The sequence below is a fragment of the Lepus europaeus genome, chromosome 12 (assembly GCF_033115175.1).
Source record: "Lepus europaeus isolate LE1 chromosome 12, mLepTim1.pri, whole genome shotgun sequence".
NCBI classification, from domain to species: Eukaryota; Metazoa; Chordata; class Mammalia; order Lagomorpha; family Leporidae; genus Lepus; species Lepus europaeus.
The window spans coordinates 80,467,130-80,493,443 of NC_084838.1; the positions used below are offsets into that span (position 1 = coordinate 80,467,130).

Below are 26,314 nucleotides of genomic sequence, written 5' to 3' on the forward strand. Positions count from 1 at the left end.
CCTGCCCTTACTCCAACCCTTCCCTCTCTTCCCTCTCATACTCTCACTTTTAGTTTTTACAAAGATTTTCAGTATACTAAATAATAGTATAGTTAACCCTATTTGCTGCTTCCCTCTTCAATAGATGCAACCATTGGAGCTGAGCTGGTCCACAGTCAGGAGCCAGGAGCTTCCTCTGGGTGTCCCACGTAGGTGTAGGGGCCCAAGCACGTAGGCCATCTTCTGTTACTTTCCCAGGCACACTAGCAGGGAGTTGGATTGGAAGTGGAGCAGCTGGGATTTGAACTGGCGCCCATATGGGATGTTGGTGCCACCAGCACCTTTACCCCTATGCCACAGCACTAACCCCATATTTCTTTTTTAAGTATTAATTTATTAGAAAGACAGAGAGATAGAAAAACAGAGGCAGTGATAAAGGGGGACAAATAAGCAGAAATCTCCTATCTGCTGGATCACTCCCCAAATGCTCAAAACAGCCAGGGCTGGGCAAGACCAAAACTTGGAGCTGGGAATTTCATGAGGTTTCCACATAGGTGGCAGAAATCTAACTATTTAAGCCATCATTTGCTGACACCCAAGCTGTGCATTAGCAGGGAGCTGGAATCAGAAGCAGAGACCAGACTCAAATGCAGGCCCTCCTTATAGTTGTGATGTGGGTATCCCAAATGGCATCTGTATCAAAAGCATATCCCTCATTTCACTTTAAATATGAACAGTACTGAAGAATAGAATACAGAATTAAGATGGGAAGGGCATAAAAATACAGATCTGTGAGTTTTCATGACATGGATATGCTGGTGTAAACAGCACGTACATTAATAATATGAGAGTCACAGAATTGTCTTAATGTCATCAAGAAGAGTTCCTACCTTTTTAAAAATTTATTTTATTTATTTGAAAGAATTACAGAGAGAGTGAGAGACAGAGAGAGAGGTCTTCCATCTGCTGGTTCACTCCCCAGATGGCCGCAACAGCTGGAGCTGTGCTGCTCCGAAGGCAGGTGCTAGGAGCTTCTTCTAGGTCTCCCACGTGGGTGCAGGGGCCCAGGGACTTGGGCCATCCTCCACTGCTTTCCCAGGCCATAGCATAGAGCTGGATAGGAAGAGGAGCAACCGGGACTTGAACCGGCACCCATGTGGGATGCCGGTGCTACAGGCCAAGGCTTTAACCCGCTGTGCCACAGCGCCGCCCCCACCTTTACTTTTAACAGAATAAATAAATTTTCTTTGTTTGTGAATGTGGCATATAGAATCAACAATATTTAAACAACTGTTATATAAGTTGATAAGGAAATATAGACAACCCACTGGAAAATTAAGCCAAAAACTTGAACTGGCAGTTCAATGGGTATAGACAATGACCAATGTAAATGTAAAATGTGCTCAAGTTTATTGATCATTGGAGAAAGGCAAATTAAAACGACAGTGTCATACCACTTCCTAACATTAGAATTGCTAGTGTGAGAAAGACAACACCAAATATTGACAAGGTTAAATAAAAATTAGATTTCTCATTTGCAAATGTTTGGGAGTAACGTAGTGCAGCAGCTTGGGCAACCATGTAGCAATATTGACTAAAGCTGAATGTATTCATAACCTATGACCTGACAAAAGATATGCATCAGAATATTCACAGCACAGTTTATAATAGCCAGAGATAAGAAACATTTCAATATTTGAGTAGAGACAAATGGATAAGTAAATTGTGATATATTTACAAAATGGAATAACCTAGAATGATGAGAAAAAGGAACATATAATAATATAAGGATGTAATATAATAATAAAAAAACATATAACAATATGTACAATGTCATGGATGAATCAAATAAATATATTATTGAATAAAAATATTAGACATATGTGTGATTCAACTAGCACATACGATTTTGAATTTTTAAATATATAGAAATGTAGAGAGGCCACAGTAAACAACCTTGTATTCAACTCAAATTTAACAAATGTGATATTTCAGAATGCTTTATTTAAAAAAATAAAAAATTGAAAATACCTTATTTATCCCACTTCCTTTTCCTCAGGGTCAATCTCCATCCAAAGGTGCTAAGTATCCTTCCCAATCACACTGTTATAATAATATTTTACATATAAACATTTCTGAAACAGTCACTAGTTTTTGGGTGCTTGAAACTTTTTCATAAGTGCTTTCATACTTTCTCTTTTTAGTCAACATTATGTTTTCAGGATTTATTCGTGTTATCTAGTTTACTCAAATATCACTTATTTTTAGAATCCATTCCTCTGCGGAAGATAACTGAGATGCTTTTAGTTTTTTTGACAACGGAAACCTTATTTCAAAGTTTGTATGTGTGCTTGCCACCTGATGATATAACTGTATTCTCTGAGTTATGGAATTAGAAGGGTTAAGCCTTTTTTTCCACCTCTGTTGTGTATATTAAATTGAATAATCATCTTTACTCTTTTTCAAACATAGTTAAGCACAGCATTCGGTTGGAGTACACTTATAACTTTATAGCATATACTCTCCCTCATATGCATATGTGTAACTCTGTTAACAGGATTCCACAATGTAATACTTACCCTTGGGGCCGGCACTGTGGCATAACGGGTGAAGTGACTGTCTGCAGTGCCAGCGTCCTCTCTGGGCACTGATTTGAGTTCCAGCTGTTCCACTTCTGATCCAGATCCCTGCTAATGCACCTGGGAAAGCAACAGAAGATGGCCCAAGTCCTTGGGCCCCTGCACCCATGTGGGAGACCTGGAAGAAGCTCCTGGCTCCTGGCTTCAGCCTGGTCTAGCCCCCACCACTGAGGCCATTTGAGGAGTGAACCAGAGGATGGAAGATCTCTCTCTGTCTCTCCCTCTCTCTCTCTCTCCGTAACTCTGCCTTTCAAATAAATAAGTAAATCTTTAAAAAGAAATTCTTTATTTCAATTTGTTTGCACACAGATAATCTTATCTTTCTTTCCTCAACTGAGGTCTAACAAGTGTGACTACAAGCTCCCTGCCAATGCAGACATGAGAGAAAGAAGACATTTCTAGTAGTTGAGCTCCTGCCATCCATATGGAGACCTGAGTTAAGTCCTTGTCAAAGTTTTGGCCTGGCCTTGTTGTAGCCACCGTGGATATTTGGGGAGTGAACAAGTGGAAGGGAGCTCTATCAGTCTCTGTCTTTCTCTTAATCTCTGCCTCTCAAAAAATACGATTTTTAAAAAAATTTATTTTATTTATTTGAAGGACAGTGTTACAGAGAGAGGTAGAGAGAGAGAGAGAGAGAGAGAGGTCTTCCATTTGCTGGTTCACTCCCCAAATGGCTGCAACAGCTAGAGCTGAGTTGATTCAAAGCCAGGAGCCAGGAGCTTCTTCTGGGTCTCCCACTTGGGTACAGGGGCCCAAGCACCTGGGCCATCTTCTACTGCTTTCCTAGGCAAAATAGCAGGGAGCTGGATCGGAAGTAGAACAGTCAAGACTCAAACTGGTGCCCATATGGGATGACGATGCTGCAGGACAGGGCTTTAACCTGCTGTGCCACAGTGCTGGACTCCCAAAAATAGTTATTTATTTATTTGACAGGCAGAGTGGACAGTGAGAGAGAGAGACAGAGAGAAAGGTCTTCCTTTTGCCGTTGGTTCACCCTCCAATGGCCGCCGTGGCTGGTGCGCTGCGGCTGGCGCATTGCGCTGATCCGAAGGCAGGAGCCAGGTGCTTCTCCTGGTCTCCCATGGGGTGCAGGGCCCAAGCACTTGGGCCATCCTCCACTGCACTCCCGGACCATAACAGAGGGCTGGCCTGGAAGAGGGGCAACCAGGACAGAATCCGGCACCCCTACCGGGACTAGAACCCAGAGTGCCGGCACCGCAAGGCGGAGGATTAGCCTATTGAGCTGCGGTGCCGGCCCCAAAAATGGTTTTTAAAATTAGTAGATAATTGTTTCAAAAAGTACACTCCTTTGGCCTTAGGTTCCATGTGACTATGTCTTTAGCTTGAGAGGGTAAAATTGGAGGAAAAACCATTTAAAGAATAATAATCCCAATAATTCAATGTGTGTGGGGGGAGTGATAATGACTTGACATATCGAGGTAAAGGGAAAACCATTTAGAACATTCGTTTTCAAAGTGCTTTTAGCCTAGAAACACATTAAGCATAAACTAAAGCAATGCTTTTCGTTGGTTGTGGATGGTGGGTGGGAGGAGGCTGTGGGGAGATTGGGGACTTCAGTGAAAAGCTGTTCTTGATGACTCTAAGTATGCTGTTTCTTCCATGTGAAGAGTAATGCTTGGACAGAGCTTAGCATAACTGGTTGGGAACACCACACTGAAATCAGTCATCTTCCCAGGGTCTTTTGCAAATACTTTTGAGTTGCTCTGTAAGGCATCAGATACAAACAAGGGCCTCAATATTTTTATCTGATCCTGTGCTTTCCTCTTCACTGACAGAGTCTACACCAATGCGGTAGAAACAAACAAGAATGCTATGAAAATGTACCATATAGTGATTGCTGCTAGCTGTCTTTTTTTTTTTTTTTCTTTTCTTTCTTTCTCTGCCTTTACAGTCTCTTGCTACGTGTAAAGTGGAGCTGATGAGTCACCACCTTCTAGAAACAGCAAGGGTGGTGAGTCATTCCTCTAGGGCTGCAGTTTCCGCAGTCCCACTCGCCCTAACCATTTAACCCGTGATTATCCCTCAGCTGGTAATGGGAACCTGTTCCATTTGTGCTTTTATTTCCATAAATCCACTCGACATTATTCTGTGGGGAAAGGGATCCCAAAGATTACTCACAGCGATATTCCTCTGTGCTTAGTGGCTTTCTTTCTTTTGTTGCTTGGGGAGTTCCACTTGCCCTTAGAGTTTCAGCTAGAGTTAATTTTGGGAAATTTTTTTTAACTTTTTTCCTCTGAATTCTACCATAAGTATAACATATACTGTTATTATTATATGTTTATTCATGCATCGCAAATCCCAAATATGTAAAGCAATTCTACTCAGTTTATGCAACTGGGTAACAACAAAAATAAACCAAAACGAGACTGTAAGTTTCTTTTAGATTGCTGTATTTTGTAGAAACATATGGACTTTTTTCTTCATTTAATAATAATATTATTGCGAACGTATGTTCCAACATTTCCATCCCCAAAGTTAGGAATACAAATGCAAGTAGAAAAAGCAAAGAAAAGAAGACCCTATTTTGCATAATTATCTTTTCCCTTCTCAGCTAACAACATTAATATAGTACTAGAAATCTAACCTACATCTGCCAAGATCAGTTAGCAATAATATCAATCAAATTAGCGGGTAATTAATTAGTTCTTATTTTCAACATATACATATGGTAGGTGCCAAAAATTTAGACCGACATTTTCTCAGATATTTAGATCAGATGACCATCCTATTTTAGGAGACAATGACTTCATTGAAATTGGCACTTAGAATTTATAATGTATTATAGATACTGCTAATGTTAAGAACATGTTTTCATTGACTTTTAAAAACCTGACATATAGGCTGGCGCCGCGGCTCAATAGGCTAATCCTCCACCTGCGCGCTGGCACACTGGGTTCTAGTCCTGGTCGGGGTGCCGGATTCTGTCTCGGTTGCCCCTCTTCCAGGCCAGCTCTCTGCTGTGGCCCGGGAGTGCAGTGGAGGATGGCCAAGTGCTTGGGTCCTGCACCCTATGGGAGACCAGGAGAAGCACCTGGCTCCTGCCTTCGGATCAGTGCGGTGCGCCGGCTGCAGTGCACCAGCCGTGGCGACCATTGGAGGGTGAACCAATGGCAAAGGAAGACCTTTCTCTCTCTGTCTCTCTCTTTCTCTCATTGTCCGCTCTGCCTGTCAAAAAAAAAAAAAAAAAAAAAAAAAAAACCTTGACATACAATTACCTGAAATATTTCTGAGGAAAAGAGTTGGAAAAGAACAATTCACTGACATGCAAACAAACTGAACCAGATGTTGCAAGGGAGTTCATCATTGTACATTATTTAGTGGAAATGTAATATTATTTAGGATTTCATGAAGAATAAAAATGAACCACAGTTGAAGTTATCAAAATAAATTTCCCATCCTTATATCAGGTGGAAATTTTCTTATGGTACCTATTCTGAAGTGGTTGCTACTCCATTAATCCTTTTAATTTACATTTCTAGTTCCTTACAATTTTTTTTTTTAAAGATTTATTTGTTTGAGAGGCAGAGTTACAAACAGAGAGAGAGAGAGAGAGAGAGAAAGAAAGGTCTTGATCTGCTGGTTCACTCTCCAAATAGCTACAATGTCCAGAGCTGGGCTGATCCAAAGCCAGGAGTCACGAACTTCTAGATCTCCTATGTGGGTGCAGGAGCCCAAGCACTTGGACCATCTTCTACTGTTTGCCCAGGCCATCATCAGGGAGCTGGATGGGAAGTGCAATAGCCAGGACAAACCAGTGGCACCACAGGTGGAGGCTTAACCTATTATATCACAGCACTAGCCTCTGGCCCCTTTTTTTATTTTTCAACTAGTCTGCAATGTCTAGGATATTTTTGTCTCAAAATTTATGTATAACTGATCCAATTCAAAAGAATTAATATAGATAGACCTTCCTTTAACATCAATGGTTTTGTTGAATGTCACAATGATCAAAATTTTAGCATTAACTTTGTTCAAAAGTTTGAGGCAATCTGGAAATTTCTATCATTCCTATTTCTTATTGATATCAACAAACTATACACGGGCACAAAAAACTTTTGTATTCACAATAGGAAAAATATCGGTGAAATATAATTATTCAGCACTGTATAATGCTAAAATTTACAAGTAGATATTATTTCTCAATTGTCACTAGAATTTTAGTGGATAGACAACCTGGATAACATTATTCTTACATACAAAAGCAGTAATAGGCTCATGGAAATTAAATACATTCCTAAGGTCACACAGTAATATGTAATGGAGTTGCTATTCAAGCCTAAAGGTTTTTGTTTGATTGTTTTAGTTTTAAAATCAATACACTTTGTGTTCTACAATCTACTTAACTAAAAAAAGTGTGAAAGTGTGTCAGTCATTGGCACTAGGATTGGGGTATATCATACCGTACACTTGAAAATCAATTGCATTCTATTTCTTCTGGGGAAAAATCTACAAAATAAACAAGGGGGAAAAGTCTCCTTCCATTTCTTTCCCTTTGTGCTGTCAGCTGAGTTGGTTTAGTGAGTAGTTTTGCAAGACTTGTTTCACTTTGTTTTTGCACAAAGCTGTGCCTCTTACTTCAAACAAAAGGCAGCCAATTACTAACGTCTGGTTGCTAGGTGTGGCCTCCATTCAAACGCTATAAATTCAGAAGTCCAAGACTCCACTTCTGCATTGAAACCTTCAGAGGAGACTCTGTTCAGCTCTCTGGAAGAAGGTAGAGAAAAAGGTATGTCTATGTGTTTCTTTTAGTCAGCTTTGGTTTGTTTTAAAAACTTCTCATCACAACGTTAAATGTTACTGCTTCTATGGAATTTCTGGCTAATTGCATCTAACAGACTTTGATAAATCTGTAGAATGACACTAGTTACTTATATTTTAGGAATCGTAAATCGTTATGTTTTGCCTTACTTAGTTAAGAAGTAAAGTTTGAAAACATGGTTAAGTTTGTTTAATACTGGCTCATAGGACTGTTCTGAGTTACCATGGAAAAGAAAGAAAGAATGTGTTTTGCCTCTGGTAGCCTTAAAAGAATGTGTTTTTCCTTTCCTCCTCCAAGGAATGTGAGTTTCCAAGAGCCACGTCTGTGCTTCTTTCGACACAAAAATTAGAGTGGGAGTGGGTGACTGTGGAAAGCAGATGAACAGAGGGGTAGCAGTGGGTTGCAGGAAATGTTTCGTAACAGTAGGCCCGTCATAATTTATTTTCCTCTTTTTAAAGAAAAATAAATAGATTCAGATCTCAGAGCAGTAATCACACACTTTCTAATTAACATTCAGAAATTAATGTTATGTTTACTCATGCAGATTAAAATAAGATGGTCTGCTTATTACTCATTTCACTTAAACAGGGTGTGGCCACATTCTTTTTCCTGTAATCTCTGTGTCATAGACAGGCTTTTCAAGTGCTGGTTTGAAAGCCTAGGGGAAAAGGAAATATTTCCTGGGTGGTGTCCCATATGTTATTCCATGAGAATGCCAATGAGGCCTTCTAAAAACTATTCTCCTTATCAACATCTTGATTGCAGAATGAGCTCATGACCATGAAACTCCTTACAGAAGCACAAAGAAAATCTAAAGACTTTTTACTAGGATATATACTTTTACTAGAATATACTTGGATATATTTGCAAAAGGGAGAGGTTATGAATCATAACCATATTTCTAATTATTCTTTTTATGAATGTTCCATCAAGGATTTTCCTTTTAATTCATTTTAAATGCTAAATGCTCTGATTCCTAATTTTAATGCTGGCTGATAAAAGATGATGTGCTTTTTCTTGCCTTGTTTATGCCTAAAATTGTATGTGATCTTTGATAAAGCAATGTTCCCCTCTGTCCACAGGAATGCATTTTGGTAGCTGTAAGAGAAAGCATATTACAAATGATTTCAATGTGGTAAATTGTTGGTTTCGTAATTCTGAAATGGCTTCTTCCCCAGAAATTACATGGTTGCCCCAGTCCCAGGCACTCCACTTCTGGAAGATATATAGTTTTTCCTGATATTGATGATAATAACAATAAAGAAGCAGCTAACATTTCACTCTTATTAAATATTTGATCAATTAAAAAGTTTGCAAAGGGTGATTTCTGATACGATGTTAGCTACCTGTACTGGTTGTTCTTAATTGTTTCTACCCCCATTAATTGATGACTTATATTTAAATATAACAACTTACCCAGGGGATTCGTTTTTTTCAGTCATGAACATAAGCAGCTCTTTGAAGTAAAGTATTTTCTTTCCCTTTAAAATTGGATAGATTTTTATAAGAAAGATCAAAACAGCTTCTACTTACAGAGCTTCTTCCTCCTTGTGCTAATTTTCTTCACTTCCTTCTACTGGGGGTGAAATTTAATATTGGAGCTTCAGAGATGCAAGTGACCTTAGACACCATTTATTCCAGTATTCTTATTTTACACCCTCTAGACATGTTAAATGTTCTCTTGAGGTCAGATTACAACTTGAAGAGAATCAAAGTATGGCCCAGAACCCTTCAGTTCTTACTTTTCTATCCTAGAGTGGTGGGTAGATGTTTGTTAAGTTAATATAGATTTCTTTCCTAAGATATTAACAATGCTATATCATTTATCCATTCAATAATATTTATTAACATATTAAATACCAAAGATTTTGTCAGGGATTGAAGTTCATAATGATTAGTAAAGCAATTCTTTGGTATAATATGGTCCCTGTAAGGAGTTTTCAACTGTACAAGGATGCAAAAGCTGTATTTCTTCCATAAAAAATTTTCTTGGGATTCAGAACTTGATGTTTTCCAGCCTGGTGATTTGCTCAAGCATCAGCAGCCACAGCTCCTGGTCAGCCCCACAATCATGAAGGAAAGCATCCAGTACCCAAGTGTACTATTTTGCTATGCTTTACTATAAAATGGACTTTGTGTTAACATTACTATATATCAATGCTATCTAACATGTTCTGAGTTCTGGTTAGGCTAAGCTGTGATGTGTAGAAGGTTAGGAGCATTTTGGAAATATTAGCATTTTCAGCTTTACAATGCATCCATCAGGACATAGCCCCATAATTCAAGGGGTAGCTGTATAGTAGTACTGCCCTCATAGAATGTTGTTGGAGGATATAGATAGAAGAAATGAAAATACAGAATAGTGAAGCTAGTAGAAAGGTACAGCAAGATGCTTCGAGATGCTTTGAGAGAGCAGAGAAGGGCTCCAATCCAGTGCCAAACACTCAAATCCTGTTAAACTGAGTCCTCACTTTGAAGTAACAGTTAGTGAGGCAACGGGAAGTGGATGTGGAGGAGGAAAGAGCATCCCAGGCAAGGGAAACACCCTCCTTAAAAGTCTGGAGGCAAAACATCTTTGAGTCTACCTTTCATAAAGTGATTCTTCAAAGTCATGCCATTAGGCAGTCTGATTGCCTTCTCTCCAATGGCTGGCGTGGGAGGGACTTATGAAATACCTATTTGAGGAAAAACTATGCATAAGGCAGTGCATTTAAAAATAAACACCCCAAGGCTAGGGTGAAACATTCCGTAGTCCTCATGGGTTGTTTGTTAATGAATCAGATTTTTTAGTATGAGTTATTAAAAATAACATTGATGTATCTTTGGTGACTAATTTAAAAGTAAGTATAACACTTTGGAATTAAAAATCAGGGATCTATGTCTTGATTCATGCCCCTACTAGCTGGAAGACTGCCTGAAAATTGCACCCTGTTTTGTCACATTGAAAATGGAGATAATGATGATGAGGCTGTTGTTTCATTCCAGTGTTAGTAGTTACTGCCTATCACTGCAGTAGCGTAATGGCTTCGCTTCTTACCAGGAAGGTGTGATAAATCACGGCACTCAGCTTTCTCTGTCACAGAGTCTAGGAGCCTCTCATGGGGCTGAGAAAGATGCAAAACAGAGACTCTCTTAGGACACATAAGTATACAAAAATTGCTTATCTTTTGAAAGCTACACGTTTAACCACAAGTCAGCTGAGAGTGGTGCACAGTGCATATTCACAAAATGTCATTAATTAGAAGTAAGATGGAATATCATTAACTTCCATAGGTCAGCCAAGGTACAAATGGTCAATTTCATCTTCTAAGTAACTAACACTAGGCCCTGAGATAAACTAGAATTTTGAGCTCATTGGAAGCCAGTTGAAGTATATAATTATCTAAACTGAGTCAATAGAATAGGCTCTTGAAAACCTAGCACAGAATCTAGATATAATAAAATAGACAAAAATTAAAATATTTTGTAATTCATGAGAGTTGTCTGGCTCTTGGGTATTCAGTAGGCCAAATAGCTTAGCAATGAAATTTAGCCAAATTGAGATTTGCTGTGATGTTTGTGGGGTGTGTTACGATTTTTCAGAAGTTCTGTAGTAACATGTAATTGGCTTTGGGCACTTAACTAGCAAAACATGACACCAGCTGCTTTCTTCAGAGCAGTTCCTTACATCCTGCCATGATCCTTGAGTCTTTGCTTTGTGGACAGCTAGTGAACATCATGGACTGACTTGAGATCCCATTTTCCTCCAATTGCTTTCCTGAAGAAGGTTATTCTGGCTGCTATTCATTTGTAGACTACTTTGTTTAGGCCATCCAAAAGCTTCAGACTAAAATGTAGGCACTCAGAAGATTTAAGTCACAAAGCTATATCCCTGGGAACAGGCTCTTGTGTCAAATAAATTACTCAAACCCCTTAGTTTTGTTATTTTTGTATTAGGTAATTAATATGACATGTCATGATTTTCCTAGGTATTCTTAGATTTTTTTGTTTTGTTTTAAGAGAGTGATGCATTATGCAAATTAGATTTTTAGTGAAGTGAACTTTTTGTAAAATGTATTTTTAAATTATCAGACTTTCAATAGTACTATTGACAATATCCTTAATGTCAGCTTTGCTCCCTTTTGAAATTTTTCTTTTCTAACTGAAAAGCATGGAATTACTGAAAATGTTTTATAAATGATAGGACAGTACTTAAAATCACCAATCCTGTCACATATTTTGAGGATTCTATTGTAATGAAGGATTGAATGAGATGAGGAAAATGGAGACTTCAAAAACTTGAAATTTCACCAGAATTACTATGAAGTTTTGGGTGAGCCAATACAGCAACTGGGGTCTGAAACTCTGTGTAGCAACAGCAATTGCACCACATTAGACTGTAATAGGAAGGAAAACCTTGTGCAAAATAGTTCAACAAGACTTTAGGAAGCAACTTTATTTTTTATTTATTTTTTGACAGCCAGAGTTAGACAGTGAGAGAGACAGAGAGAAAGGTCTTCCTTCCATTGGTTCACCCCCTAAATGGCCACTACGGCCGGCACGCTGCACCGATCCGAAGCCAGGAGCCAGGTGCTTCCTCCTGGTCTCCCATGCAGGTGCAGGGCCCAAGGACTTTGGGCCATCCTCCACTGCCTTCCCGGGTCACAGCAGAGAGCTGGACTGGAAGAGGATCAACCGGGACAGAATCCGGTGCCCTGACCGGGACTAGAACCCGGTGTGCTGGCGCCGCAGGCTGAGGACTAGCCAAGTGAGCCTCAGCGCCGGCCAGGAAGCAACTTTAAACATATTGACCACTGGAGAGATGAGTATACTAAGTGAAAGCACAGTATGTTAGTTCTTCTCACATGTGACAGGGTAGTAACTTAAACAATCTCCATGGTAATTATGTGAAGATAGCTTTTGCCTTGTGTATTCTTTTCTTCAAATATTCATCTCATTACCTGTTACTATCGTCATTTTTCAGCAAGTGTGGATTGGAATATTTCGTACATGTTGTTAAGGAATCAGGTTATGGGTTTTACTCTGTGAGTTATTTAGCGTCACGTCACTGCCAAGATCATCTTTCCAACCTCCCTCATGGTATTTGTGATAGTCATCTCTGAAGAGAAGAAACAGAAGGGGACAGAAATATGGGTTAGTGCAGACCTTGAGCATGGACTCCTAAAAACCCAATCTCAGACCAAGATTATTGATGGCTTTTTTTTGTTGGGGAAAAAGTACATATTAATTTTTAATGTACTTCAGTTTTTAAAAGTATGCACGTTTCATTAAATAAAAAAAAATGCCCAACTATAACAGCAATGTCAGAGATTTCCTTTAAGTTAAGTTAGAGTTTTTCAGAAGGCCATGCATGTTATAACTTCACCCTAGTGCTTCTTGTTAGAACAAAGCACCTGTGTAAAATAATCCCTTTCTGTTTTTTTTTTTTTTTTTGATGGGTGTGTATGTATGTGCTGGGTGGTAAAACATGCAGGACTAGATCAGTTGGAATAGATGCAAGGATAGCAATTACTCCAAATGCTGAAATAAGTCTAAACTAAGGAATGGAAAAGAAATCTGAATTATTTGGGAAGAAACATATAGATTGAGTTGTTTTTTTTTTTGTTTTTTTGTTTTTTTTTTTTTTTGCCAGGCAGAGTTACAGTGAGAGAGAGAGACAGAGAGAGAGTTAAGACAGTGAGAGAGACAGAGAGAAAGGTCTTCCTTCTTATGGTTCACTCCCCTATCCGAAGCCAGGAGCCGGGTACTTCTTCCCAGTCTCCCATGTAGGTGCAGGGACCCAAGTACTTGGGCCATCCTCCTCTGCCCTCCCGGACCACAGCAGAGAGCTGGACTGGAAGAGGAGCAACCAGGACTAGTACCCGGTGCCCCAACAGGGACTAGAACCCGAGGTGCTGGCGCCGCAGGTGGAGGGTTAGCCTAGTGAGCCACGGTGCTGGCCATGGATTGAATTTTGAGTCTGACTACTCAATTCTATTTTTCACCTGTCATTTTACTTTATATCATAAACACTATGCTTTTGCTCTCTATTTTCCTTTTGTATAGGCCCTTTTAATTCCCACATAGAATCTCAAATGGCCTACTAACTGGTCTCTAATCTTCCCTCTTGCCCATCCCTTAATCATTCTGCTTGTTATAGGGTGAATGATCTTTCTGAAAGGTACATGGAATCACATCACCTTCATTCTAATAGTCCTTTAATGTTTTCTCAACACATACACTCAACTTCTTTGTTCAAGCTTCTGCCGACAATTCTTGTTCCAACAAAGTTTTCTCAGCTTCCCAGGTATAAGCTTCTCTTTAAATTTTTCTGCCAGGTTAATCCTGACTCCTTTCAAGAGAGGCCCAATCAGTCTCTGAAAAATTTGCTTAGCCTTTGTGTTTTCCCATGGAGTAGACACGCCAACTCGAGGTTCCCTGGAGCCTATGGTGATAGTTCAGGTAGTTGGCTTCCAGTGGGTGGTCTGTTAATTGAGAACAGTGAAGGGAGTCACCAACTCCTCTATTCAGCCAATACGCTTACTTACATTGTAGAAGGCATCTGATCCCTTAAGGTTAGGACTGAACATCCCAAGAAACAGCCCACTTTCTGAATGGAGGCTATGGGTTTCTTTTTAAGGGTAAACCCCTCTTTAAAAAATAAGTACACCTCATAATTTATTATGCTGCTAAGGGTAACTCTGTCAAGAAAGCACTAGACTACGCTGCAATGCCATGTCTCATGTATGTCGTGTTTGTTTTTAATGGGTTTATTTTGTGAAAACGTCTACCCATTTTCTTTTCAGACTCCTTTAAAAATGGCAATGGTATCAGAATTCCTCAAGCAGGCCTGGTTTATTGACAATGAAGAGCAGGACTATATTGTAAGTAGAAGAACATTAAAAGGATTTAGTGATGATATTAACATAGAAATGAGTATTAGTGAATGGACATAAATTTATTTCTCTCTCATCCACAGAACACCGTGAAAACATCCAAAGGAGGACCTGGATCAGCAGTGAGTCCCTATCCTACCTTCAATCCATCCTCGGATGTTGCTGCCTTGCACCAAGCAATAATGGTTAAAGGTAGTTGTGCTTCCTCTACACAGTCCTCTCCCAGACGTTTCAGGATGACTATTTGAATGACTATTGAAAACAGACATGTGCAGTGGGAGGAGTTTGCTTCATTTTGCAGAGAAAAAGACTTTTTCAGCCAATGAAGCTGTCTTTTTCTCCTTAGTACTTGAGAAATTTTGGTCAAATCAGTGGAACCCCTATTGCTGCAAGAGGAGATCCTACAGGCTCATTTCTAGTAGAAACTCAGTATTGATATCAACACCTCTGTTCACACTTATGGTTTGAACTAAGAACAGAAGCTGAATCACTGAGGTCCAGAACAACTAATCGGTTCTCCCTTTCTCATCCAAGTGAATACAAAGTCATCCCAAATGCTTCCTTTGATAGAGCTAAGCATCTATTCCCTGGTCTGGTATAATTTATATTAGTTTATTAAGATCTTCACTTATTGATATTGATAACGAATCGTTTTATGCCAATTGTTGATGATGAAGAAATTGTAAAGTCTGGTGGTCCTTCATGTTCAGGTGTGGATGAAGCAACCATCATTGACATTCTAACTAAGAGAAATAACGCACAGCGTCAGCAGATCAAAGCAGCATACCTCCAGGAAAAAGGAAAGGTATGTTAGCTTGGTAAATTTAGATATTAATTTTGCTCATAATTATCCTTAAATATGAATTCTGAAACACAGCTACCTAATTCTTTCAGTTGTAACCTGTTTTTCCATTGTATCCATGAGTTGGTTGGTGTATTTATCCACTTTGTTGTACTGCATTAAATCTAGCAATTTTACTGGTTTCATACATTGGTGTGCTTGGTATAAATTCTTTGCCGAAGTGATATTCTGTATTGTGAAAGCCATTAATTTGAACACAGCAAACATTAAGATTACTACTGGCAACAAGGAGTATGTTTTAATTGAAATGTAACTTCTGTTCAAATTTAAAATGAGCTCTATATTACTTAACAATAAAATTTATATATAGTTACCCATTAAAATTTACCTTTATATCTTTTATACCAAATATATAATTGTTTGAAAGCAATGCAATTAGAAAAGTATGCTATGTCATTGTCTGATTATAGTACTTATTTGAATAGTGTCAGACCTCACCTCAAAAGTTGGAAAAACTATTGATGCTTTATTTTTAAGGGATTCTTACTATTTTTTTCTGTTACCGCTCAGTTTCCTATGTTTTGTGTTTTGTGATTTTTTTCCCTATATAATAAGATTAAGGATCCTATCCTTTAGTATTTTATCAATGAATTCAATAAATTTCTTTCTAATCCCTCTGGATTGAAAATTAAGATAATATTCCTAAATATCTGATATACTTTTATATGCATGAAGGGAGAAGCACCAAAAGATGGTTGAGTTTAGGGATCAGTAGTAAGAGGTCCTAAAGACCAGGTCATACCACATTGTTTTATAACCTAGCACAGTACTCATTAGATGGTCTGAATCTGATCTTTTTTATAGCCTCTAGATGAAGTTTTGAAGAAAGCCCTTACAGGTCACCTTGAGGAAGTTGTTCTGGCTCTACTAAAAACCCCAGCCCAGTTTGATGCTGATGAACTGCGTGCTGCCATGAAGGTAAATCACCCAATTTGAGCAAAACTCTTCCTCAAGAAAATGTATGGATTAAGTCTGCTTATGCTTCTTAGTGCATTTTTCAAGCTCTAACACAGTGCCTTTAAAAAGAGAAATTCACTGAATGAATAAATTGAAAATTAAAGTAATTATTACATACATGGGGAAAAATTGGCACAATACCCTCCTTGAAATGTCACTTATGAATCAAATGCTTGCTTTTAAACAACTTTTTTTTTTTTTTAAAGTTACTTGAAACAGAGCAAATGAGACAGAGAAATAGAGAGCTCACATCTACTGGTTCACTCCCCAAAAGTCCACAATAACTGCGGCTGGCTGAGCCTATCTGAAGCCAGGCACTGGGAATTCAATCTGGGTATCCCATGCAATCTGGGTACCCCCATTGGGCCATCATTTGCTTCTCTCAAGGGACTGCATTAGCAGGAAACTGGAATTGAGAGCAGAGCTGGGACTCTAAAGCAGGCACTGTAATATGGGATGTGGGTAACTCAATTGGTAGCTTACTCACCGTGCCAAATACTCACCCCGTAATACCTGCAATATCACATCTTTATCCCAAATATTGACTGTAAAACAATTTTGTTTGAGAGCAATATAATAAATGTGGCTTATTAAAATTATTGAATTTTGTGGGTGAAGTATACTAAATGACAGATTCAACAAATTTTGGGAGGCAACTTGTTGATCATCTTGAATGGAGATTTTTCTACAATTCTTTTTTTTATCTTTTCCAATTCAGGGCCTTGGAACTGATGAAGACACTCTGATTGAAATTTTGGCATCAAGAAATAACAAAGAAATTAGAGAAATTAACAGAGTCTACAGAGAGGGTACGTTGTAATGTTCAACCATCCAGGTGCTCTAGTTAGAAAGAAAATCTGATATCCTTTCTTCAAGCTCAGTGTGATTGCTAAGCTCAATTGTGAATGCAGACTCTGAGAACTTAACGTGTTAAAGTATTTCATTCGTGTTTGGCACATGTCTGCCGAATGTATACACTTTACTAGTCAGTATTCAAGTTGCTAGGGTGCTGACAAGGGAGCCAGTGTCTCAGCCCACATCAAGCTTACTCTTTAATAGGAAATGTCCCTCTAGGACAGTCACATACTTCAATTCATCGCATTGCCTTTAAAGAACTTTCTAGAAGTGTATTCTGTTATTCTGAAATTATTTCATAAAGATATTCTGCTGGCTTTTATTCTTAAAAAATATATATATACCAGCAACAAGAACCACCAAACAAAATCTCTTACACTGGTCTTTGAAAAGGTTAACAAAACAAAACAAGTAGCTTGGTGCTTGTAATTATCTGTTGGAAAACTCCCTTTTATCATAATGAACATGAATGATTCACTTCCTCTTTACCTCTAGTTAGATCTGTGGGGTGAAGGGTGTGTCTTGGCTCATTTTATCTACTTAATGAAACATCTTATTTAAATGACATGCCCAGCACTGAAAAGAGAGTGTCTGCAAGTCTTACTGTTTTCTTTCTCTACAGTTCCCCTGAGCCTCTGCACTTTTGCTGCCCCAGCCAAATTCGTGGCACATTAGAGGATCCTTCTGCTTGATCCTCATGCTTAGCACAGGGAATAGAAAACTTATGAAGAAATCAAAAGGAAGCTTTTAACCTCATTTTTTATCATGTTTTACTCATTGCCATTGTTTATCATAGTTCTGTGATACTTATCAATAGGGGCAATACTATGAGTTTTTTGTTTGATAAAATACAGTTTGTAAAAGTGAATATCCATATTTCTATATCATAGTCCAGTGATAGCTTATTAAATTGCCCTGTTTCTAGTCAATTAATATTTTTGGTTAATTTTTTTCAGTTAAAGTATCATTTTATACAGTTAAGAAAGAGTGTTTAGATAGAGTTTTATATATACATGCATACAAACACTGCTTACATATCATTAAAGTATGTTACACAATAAAACATTTATAATTTTTAAAGTAAATATGTAATTTATGCCCAAGCAAATAACTTTGTCTCATTCTTTTAAATAAGTGTTCTGTTCATCCTGTTGCTTAAATTCTGTCATGTTTTATTTCAGAAATAATTGATAATGTACACTAATGCAATTTGTTCTTATTAGTAAAGGTTTTATGACTATAGGCTTTCATTCACAGTTTTATACAAATTGTCTTCATTGCCCTATAGGAAATAAATTTGAAGGTCCAAAATTTCACCTGCTCTAGTTTCTCCATTTTTAATTAATTAATTAAGCAAGTAAGTAATTTGAGAAGCAGAAAGAGACACACAAATAGAGAGAGAAACAGAGACAAACACAGAGAGAGTGCCTATCAGCTGGGGTTTACTCCCCAAATGTTTTCAATTGTAAAGGCTGGACTAGGCCAAAACCAGAAGCGGGGAACTCAACCCAAACATCACAGGTGGGCTGCAGGGACCTAATTACTTGAGCCTGCACCTGCGTGTGCATTAGCAGGAAACTAGAATCAGGAGCAGAGTCAGGAATTGAGTCTAGGCACACTGATAAGGGATGAGAGTAGCTTAACCACTAGACCAAATGTGCATTCCTAATATCTCTAGTTTTGCAAAAATATAATATTTTGAAATGTGTTCCATAAGTCAATGAACATTGACTTGTAAATTGTGGCCTTGTAAATTGCAAGTGAATATATAGAGATGTCAGATGTTATTGTTATTATTATACTGTACTATTGGTAGTATACTGCAAAATCTACTTTTCTTATTTCTCAGAACTGAAGAGAGATCTGGCCAAAGACATTGCCTCAGATACATCTGGAGATTTTCAGAAAGCGTTGCTTTCCCTTGCTAAGGTATTACTCAAATACCTCAGGAAATGCCTCTTCTTTAATGAATAACAAAATCATAGATTAATCTAAAATTTTTATTCTTTTAGTCCTTTTAAGTGAAACCATCAATTTACTCTCTACGTCTATGAGTTCAATTTTTTTAGATTCCACACCTAAGTGTGGTGTTTGTCATTCTGTCTGGCTTATTTCACTCAGCATATTGTCCCTCGAGTTCATCCAGTGACAATACTTCATTCTGACTCTCTTTCTCTCAAATAGTATTATTTATCTGATTGAAGGAAACCTTGTGATTACCTGCTACAAAAGAGCTTACAATGGGATGGAATATTTTTCAGGGTGACCGTTCTGAAGATTTTGGTGTGAACGAAGACTTGGCTGACACGGATGCCAGGGTAAGCGAGTGCTCAGAAAATACTTTCTGGAGTTGATCTTGCTATTATTTGGTGTCATCATTTGATGCCATCCATATGAAAGCAAATCTCTGATCCTCTCAGAGTCCAGTAACACCCTAGTGTTCGTTCCCTAAATGAGGCAAAGCTTCCTGTAGCCCAGGAGAGGAAAACATAGTCTTTATGCTGTCAATAAATGTCCCGGTTGCCCCTCTTCCAGGCCAGCTCTCTGCTGTGGCCAGGGAGTGCAGTGGAGGATGGCCCAAGTGTTTGGGCTCTGCACCCCATGGGAGACCAGGATAAGCACCTGGCTCCTGCCATCGGAACAGCGCGGTGCGCTGGCCGCAGCGCGCTACCGTGGCTGCCATTGGAGGGTGAACCAACGGCAAAAGGAGGACCTTTCTCTCTGTCTCTCTCTCACTGTCCACTCTGCCTGTCAAAAAAAAAAATTAAAAAAAAATTGCATTATTCATAAAGCCAGAGAGGACTGAAAAACAACAATAACAGTTGATTTGTCACCCCAGGAATTGTTTTGCTGAGAAAACCCTCAATTTTAATTTTATCAAGTATTAGAAAGGGGAAAGTCATATTTCTTAAGTGAAGTGGAAGGAAGGAGTAAACACAGATAGTGTTCTATTAACTATATTCATTGAAATGCTTTATAGATGTATAGTGTCAAAATATTATTTCAGGGATATTAAATAGTGTAGAATAAGTTATGATAACATACTTATAGCCTTCAAATACAATATTAAATGTCATTTAAGTGAAGATATATATGTATATAAAAGAGAGAGCAGTTCATTGGCAATATTAGAAAAATAATCCTATTTTCAGGCCTAGAATTTTTACTGTTTTGAAGAAACACACAAGCATTATCTGTATTATGCTTTCTTCATGGAATGAGTTTCTAAACGGGTCCATCTCAGTGAGTCAGTAGGGACAAACTCTCCTTTGTCCTCCCCTATCCCCTGCACTGTACCAGTATATTATCTTGCACATACTAGGCACTAATTAACTTGTTGTTGAATAACTGCGCACAGATCAGTTTTCTTGAAAAGTCCAAAATAACTTTTATAGCCATCAGAATTTTGACTCATTTTATTATTAAACTGAAAATAAAAACAAAAGTTAACATTTGCATAATTGCTCATAATAAAAAACTATTTTTATCTGCTTGTGACATTTCTGAATTTGCTTTTCATTTTAAGACTATCAGGGCTCTTATATGTGTATTTATAAAGGTTTCATGGATTAGTGTGACCCAGGAGGATGACAATAATTAACATTTCAAAGTTAGAAGAGCACGCTTATGACAATAGACCAGAAATGATCTTTTCCATGTATAAAAGAGAGCAATCTGTAGTTTAGTAAGTTTATTTCCCAAGATTGCACAGCTTTAAATTGTAGAATCAGAATCTGAATCCAGAAATTCTGATGTCAAAATAAAAGATCTAGCTACTGGTTGAATTATTGATTTGAAAGTATTGTTTACCATTAATTACTCTGAACAAGAAAGAGTAAAAAAAATCTCTTTGTGTAAAATCCCTTGGAGGTATCCTGATGTAGAAAATAATCTTAAAGCAATGTAGTCCAGCAAATATTTATTCTGCAAACATATACTCAGTGTCTAGTATTTAAAAGGTGCCTTGAGAGATACCATGGAAGATACTTGACAAAATAAGGACCCTGTCTTGAAGGAGCATGCAGTCTTAATGTTGCTATTCTGATCATACCGTGCCCAAAGCAGCTGCCTAGAAGAACTTGGAGGAGATCTCACATGCTTGTGCAGATAGTCAAGTATGTACTTTTGTTTCTCGACAGGCTTTATACGAAGCAGGAGAAAGGAGGAAGGGGACGGATGTGAATGTGTTCACCACCATTCTCACCACCAGAAGCTATCTCCATCTTCGCAGAGGTAACAAGAGAAAAAAAACACTTCAGGGACCTACTTACAGAAGATGCAATTTTATATGTTGGAGACTAATAAGAGAAAGGAAGGGGGAAAATGTTACTCAGTGTCACTCCTGAAATGAATGAGTATGGAGCCCCTGATCTGTTACTGCTGTTTGTCTGTGTGTGTCCAACTTTGTACATCTACCATCTGATATTATTGGAAACACACTTTGGGTGATTAAATTGTGTTTGCCCAAAACAATGGGTGTGGCATAGGTGTGATAAAAGACAAATGTACAGCACAATGCATGAAATTATAATGAAGAAAAATCTATGTAAGGGTTCTAGCAAAACAAGAAAAAAACCAAAAACAAATTGTGGGCTTTGAACACATGATTTAACTCTGAGCCTCCTGGAAGCCAAGGCCAAGGGAAAGCCATGATGGTCACTTAAAGTTCATTATCTTATATTAGCACACTGATTTCTAATGTTAAAAGAAATTTACTGCACAGTTCTGAGGCACCTTAGCATTGCCATAGTAATAACCATTATGGTTGTCAATTACCTGCCACTTTTACTAACTGTCAAAACTGACAAACATTCCCTTGAAATATGTAGAAGCACTCATCTGTCCAGGTTAGTTACATTCCTAGGAGAGGATAAAGTATTCATATTATGCTGAGTTGTATAAATATCTTTAAAAAGTGTGGATCAAGCTTGCTTGATCCACAGGGAATTCTTTAAATCAGTTGCTGTGCTTTTTGTAAAGTTTGCTAAAGACTACCATGTGTTGTACATCTGTTAGTTTAAATGTAATATTCAGTGTTTCAGAAATACAGCAAGTACAGCCAGCACGACATGAACAAAGTTCTGGACCTGGAGATGAAAGGTGACATTGAGAAATGCCTCACAGCCATCGGTATGTAGTGCTGGGGTTGGAAGAGCTTTCTAACTTAATAACAGCATACAGTACTATTCCTCTTATAAAACTATGGCGAAGTAGATTGCATTTACTCTGTACCTGCTTATGCCAAGAACATGCCAAGCTAGGCACAACACAGGGAATTCAGAATGACCATTAACAGTATGGGATTTGGAATAGGTAAATGTACATTCAAGACCTGTTCTGTCACTTTTTGGTTGTATGATCTTGGGCAAGTCCAGGAGAGTCTGACTCAATAGGTCTGAACTGACTTTTGAAAACCTACATATTTCCAAGATCTCCTAGGTTATTCATCAAGTGGGGGACCTATGTTGTCAAATGGCATTTCTCGATCATTATAATGGGTGTAAATCCCTGGGGAACTGTCCAAATGCAGATTCTGGTTGAGTAGCTCTGTGCTGAGCTTGGATTCTTTATTTCTAACAAGTACCCAGCCGATACTAGTGCTTTTGGTACATATATCCCACTTTGAGTAGCAAGATATAAAAATGTACTAGCATTTTATTTGAGTACTATCATATTTAAAGCTATTCTACTCCAGAGTACTTTTAGTAAATAAAAGTTTAATTAAAGTTTAATAAAAATAAAGTTTAATAAAAGTGTTCTTATTAAAACAAGGAAAATTTATTGGTTTGTATGGCCTTTCATACCTACTAGTGCTCCTATTGCAAAGGAGAATAAATTCGAAACAGCTGTAGTGATTGAACTTGCTTTTCGGATGGATTTAACATTATAGGCAGTAAATGATAGTTGTCAGGGGAAAGGATACCACCCCCAGCGTCACAACTATTCTCCACTAAGCCATATGTCCCATGTTGGGAGGGGGGAGTTGAGGAACAGTGCTTGGCAAAGCTGTCTTTCATGTTTCTTTCATATGCAAATTTCTTCTTTTGTGGTAAATGCATAAACTAGAATGTGCTTTTCTTACAGTGCAGTGTGCCACATGCAAACCAGCTTTCTTTGCTGAGAAGCTCTATCAGGCCATGAAGGTACCATTCTACTTATTACTGTGTGCAGAGAAATGCTTATTGCGTTTGAAAACCACACATTTAATCCCTTCCTATTAAAGGGAATCATTGTCCTTTTGGATGTAGGAGGTAATATGCCACCTATTAGAATAAATTTCTTTTATATTTGGTGCATTTTTTAGTAGGTGAGAGTGTCAAGTGAGCTTGATAACAGTTTATAGCTGACATAACTTAAATCCCTCATCACAAAAGCCACGGTGACATACTTTCTCTATTAGCGTGTGATTTTAGTAACCTATTTCTACTTGGGTTGTGAGTTTCATAATGTTCACTTGCTAAGTTTCACTTGTCCTTTTTTATGATGCTATCTTTCATCCCACAGACCATTTAAAATGTCATTCCATAATTACAGAAGTAGAAAATGTTATTAAGATATAAGACATATTTGAGAAATATCATTCAACTATTTCACTTAACTATCTAACTAACTTGTATGGTATAGTATAGCATGTAGGCCAAATTAAGTTATAAAATTGTTTTTGTTTTCTTTTGCACTTGCAGAAGGAGACTTTCAGAGAGAGAGAGAGAGAGAGAGAGAGAGAGAGAGATCTAAGCACTCAAATTAAGGAATCCCTATGAAATGAGATGTAGTGTTACAAAGCAGTACAATTGTTGTCTGATGTGATATTTAGATGGGTAATGATAAATCCCTGATACTATGGGAGAGCAAAGAGGAACATGTGTCCTAGTCTTTGAAAATTGATGTCATCTTCCCTTCAGTTAATCTAAGACATAAAATATGAGTAGGGATGAACAGCAAGGTTGGTACAATAACATAAAAACAACATAAACACAAGTCTGAAGGTATAAGGTAGCATGCCCTTTTTAGGTGAAGATGCAATTAGAGTGATGGTGCACAGTGGACGATATTGTAGAATTAGGCAGGACATTGTAAGTCTTGATGAAAAATTAGCGCTTATCCTAAGAGCAACAGAGGACTACTCAAGTGTTTTAATAGATGAACTGATGATCAGCTTTACAATTTCAGAAGTTCACTTCATTTTTAAGTAATTATGAGTTATTTTAGACAAGAAAAACTGGATGATGGGAGAACAATAGGAGATTGTGAAAGCTCTCTGTACCTACTAGTAATGTAGCAGTTTCTCGTCATTTCATTACCTTCTTGTATACTGTGTGTGTGCTTGTGTGGGTGTGTATGTGTGTGTACTCATGTGGAGTTAGTTTTTTTATAGAAATTATATGGAAAAGTATGAAGGGGCTTCACTTTGAAATCACGTTCTTTAAGGAAAATGTTTGTGGTGTGAGAGACACTTGCCACCATTTGTGTCGCACAGGGTGCTGGAACTCGCCATAAGGCATTAATCAGGATCATGGTTTCCCGTTCTGAAGTCGACATGAATGATATCAAAGCATTCTATCAGAAGAAGTATGGTGTGTCTCTTTGCCAAGCCATCCTGGTAAGCTGTTGTTTTCATAATGTCACTGCCACAAATCAAAGTTCTGTTTTGAGACATCTTCAAAGAGCTGAGTTCCTGTATTTGTAAATGTCATATGTAAGATTGATTCAATATATGAAGGGGAATACTTTAAAAGTAAAACAAACTACACCCTACTAGTGATTTGTCTGTTGGAAAGCCAGGTACATTGCTCAACCAAAATAATGGAAATGGATAGTTTCCCACAAATAAATTTAACCACCAACATAGTTTTAGAGCTTTTACTAGTGTAAGTGGACATCATAATTTATTTTGTGAAGGACAATGGTAAGAGGATTAGCAAGTTATTATTTAAGGTATTTCTTAATGTTGTAACATGAAGAATGTTTAAAATATATGTTCAGGTTAGTTCATTAGAATATTGAAAAATAAGAGAAAAAAGGGTTTTAAACATTAAAGTACAGGTAAGTAGATAAGTATTTACATTCACTTTACTACTTGTATTGGATAACAAAAATCTACCAAGAAAAAAATGAAAATATTGTAGGTTTAAAATTCTCTTTCTGGTAAGTGGATCAAAAGTTTTCTCATATATGATATAAGATTGTGTTGTTATAATTATTCAGTTCTATGTAATATTATATTTCATTCCTTAAAAGTATTTGCTCTAATATACACTTGATCTTACCCAAAAGACAGAAGTGATATATTTGCTCTATTGTAAACCATACTTAATTCAGGGAAATTTATAATCTGAAACTTAAAAGCTATACTTTTATGTACAACAATCCAGATGTTTCAGTTATCTGCTCCATATATTATTTAATTAAATAAACAGTATTTATATCAAAGATCACATATAATTGGTATGCTACAACATGTGATCTTATCTACAGTTAAATCTACAAATCTAGTATTTGTTTTATAGTTACGGCAATCTTGTATTGATTACAATCTGGGCTTGCACATTCATTGTCCTCTATCTTTGCATCAACAGGATGAAACCAAAGGAGACTATGAAAAGATCCTGGTGGCTCTTTGTGGAGGAAACTAAACATACCTTTTAGGGTCTGGAATATTATGATCAGAAGACTTTCTATTCATATCTTTTCATTCTATAACATAGGCAGGTATCTTTCTGAAAAATATAGCCTATAAATCATTTTTATCACAACTCTGTGTAATAGAGATAAGCTTGTTTTTTTAGAAAATATGTTTACCCTGACGATAAAGTCCCATAAAGAAGTTGTTCTAGCAACATTGCCTGAGAAAACAGTTGTGTAGCTTAAAATAAAATGATGTTATAAGACATTTGGTGTGCATTTTTTTTGTATTCTATATTTACTGTCACATATCAGAGAAAACATAAATTGATGGACCTCTGAGTTGATTCCATATCTTAACCATTGTGAATTGAGTTGTATTAAACAGATAACTCTTTTACATGCTAATTTCATTTCATTTGGGTAAATTCCTAGGAGTGGGGAGTCTGGGTCATCTGATGATGGTGGATCGATTTTCAGATTTCTGAGGAATCTCCATACAGTCTTTCATAATGGTTGTACTAGTTTACATTCCCACCAATAGTGTATTAGGGTACTTTTTCCCCCACATCCTTACCATAATTTATTGCTTTTTGTTTTATGTGTAATCCAGTGGTTTAATTGGAATTCAAGGGATAGGAATTGAAATCCTAAAATAAAATTATTTAAAGAGATAACTTTGCATGCTCAATTAAAGAAAATTATTATAGAGGAGCAAGCATTAGGCCAGCAGTTAAGATCCCAT

The 26,314-nt window shown here is 37.5% G+C and overlaps 1 protein-coding gene across 1 annotated transcript; it reads left to right on the plus strand.

Annotated features, from left to right (window-relative positions):
- The first annotated feature begins 7,254 nt into the window (after positions 1 to 7,254).
- ANXA1 (annexin A1) lies at positions 7,255 to 25,835 on the plus strand. Its single transcript, XM_062208415.1, has 13 exons — positions 7,255 to 7,365; positions 14,184 to 14,261; positions 14,357 to 14,465; positions 14,984 to 15,078; positions 15,940 to 16,053; positions 16,811 to 16,901; positions 18,797 to 18,876; positions 19,209 to 19,265; positions 21,087 to 21,180; positions 21,982 to 22,077; positions 23,032 to 23,090; positions 24,425 to 24,547; positions 25,524 to 25,835. The coding sequence occupies exons 2-13, from the start codon at positions 14,196 to 14,198 to the stop codon at positions 25,578 to 25,580; spliced, it is 1,041 nt and encodes a 346-aa protein (XP_062064399.1). The 5' UTR covers positions 7,255 to 7,365; positions 14,184 to 14,195; the 3' UTR covers positions 25,581 to 25,835.
- The last annotated feature ends 479 nt before the right edge of the window (positions 25,836 to 26,314 follow it).

Bases quoted from the DNA above. Each gene is read 5' to 3' on its own strand.
- ANXA1 (XM_062208415.1), top strand. From the start codon at position 14,196: ATGGCAATGGTATCAGAATTCCTCAAGCAGGCCTGGTTTATTGACAAT. The intron at 14,466-14,983 runs GTAGTTGTGCTT...CTTCATGTTCAG, and splicing joins CCAAGCAATAATGGTTAAAG to GTGTGGATGAAGCAACCATC. The intron at 23,091-24,424 runs GTACCATTCTAC...TGTGTCGCACAG, and splicing joins AGCTCTATCAGGCCATGAAG to GGTGCTGGAACTCGCCATAA.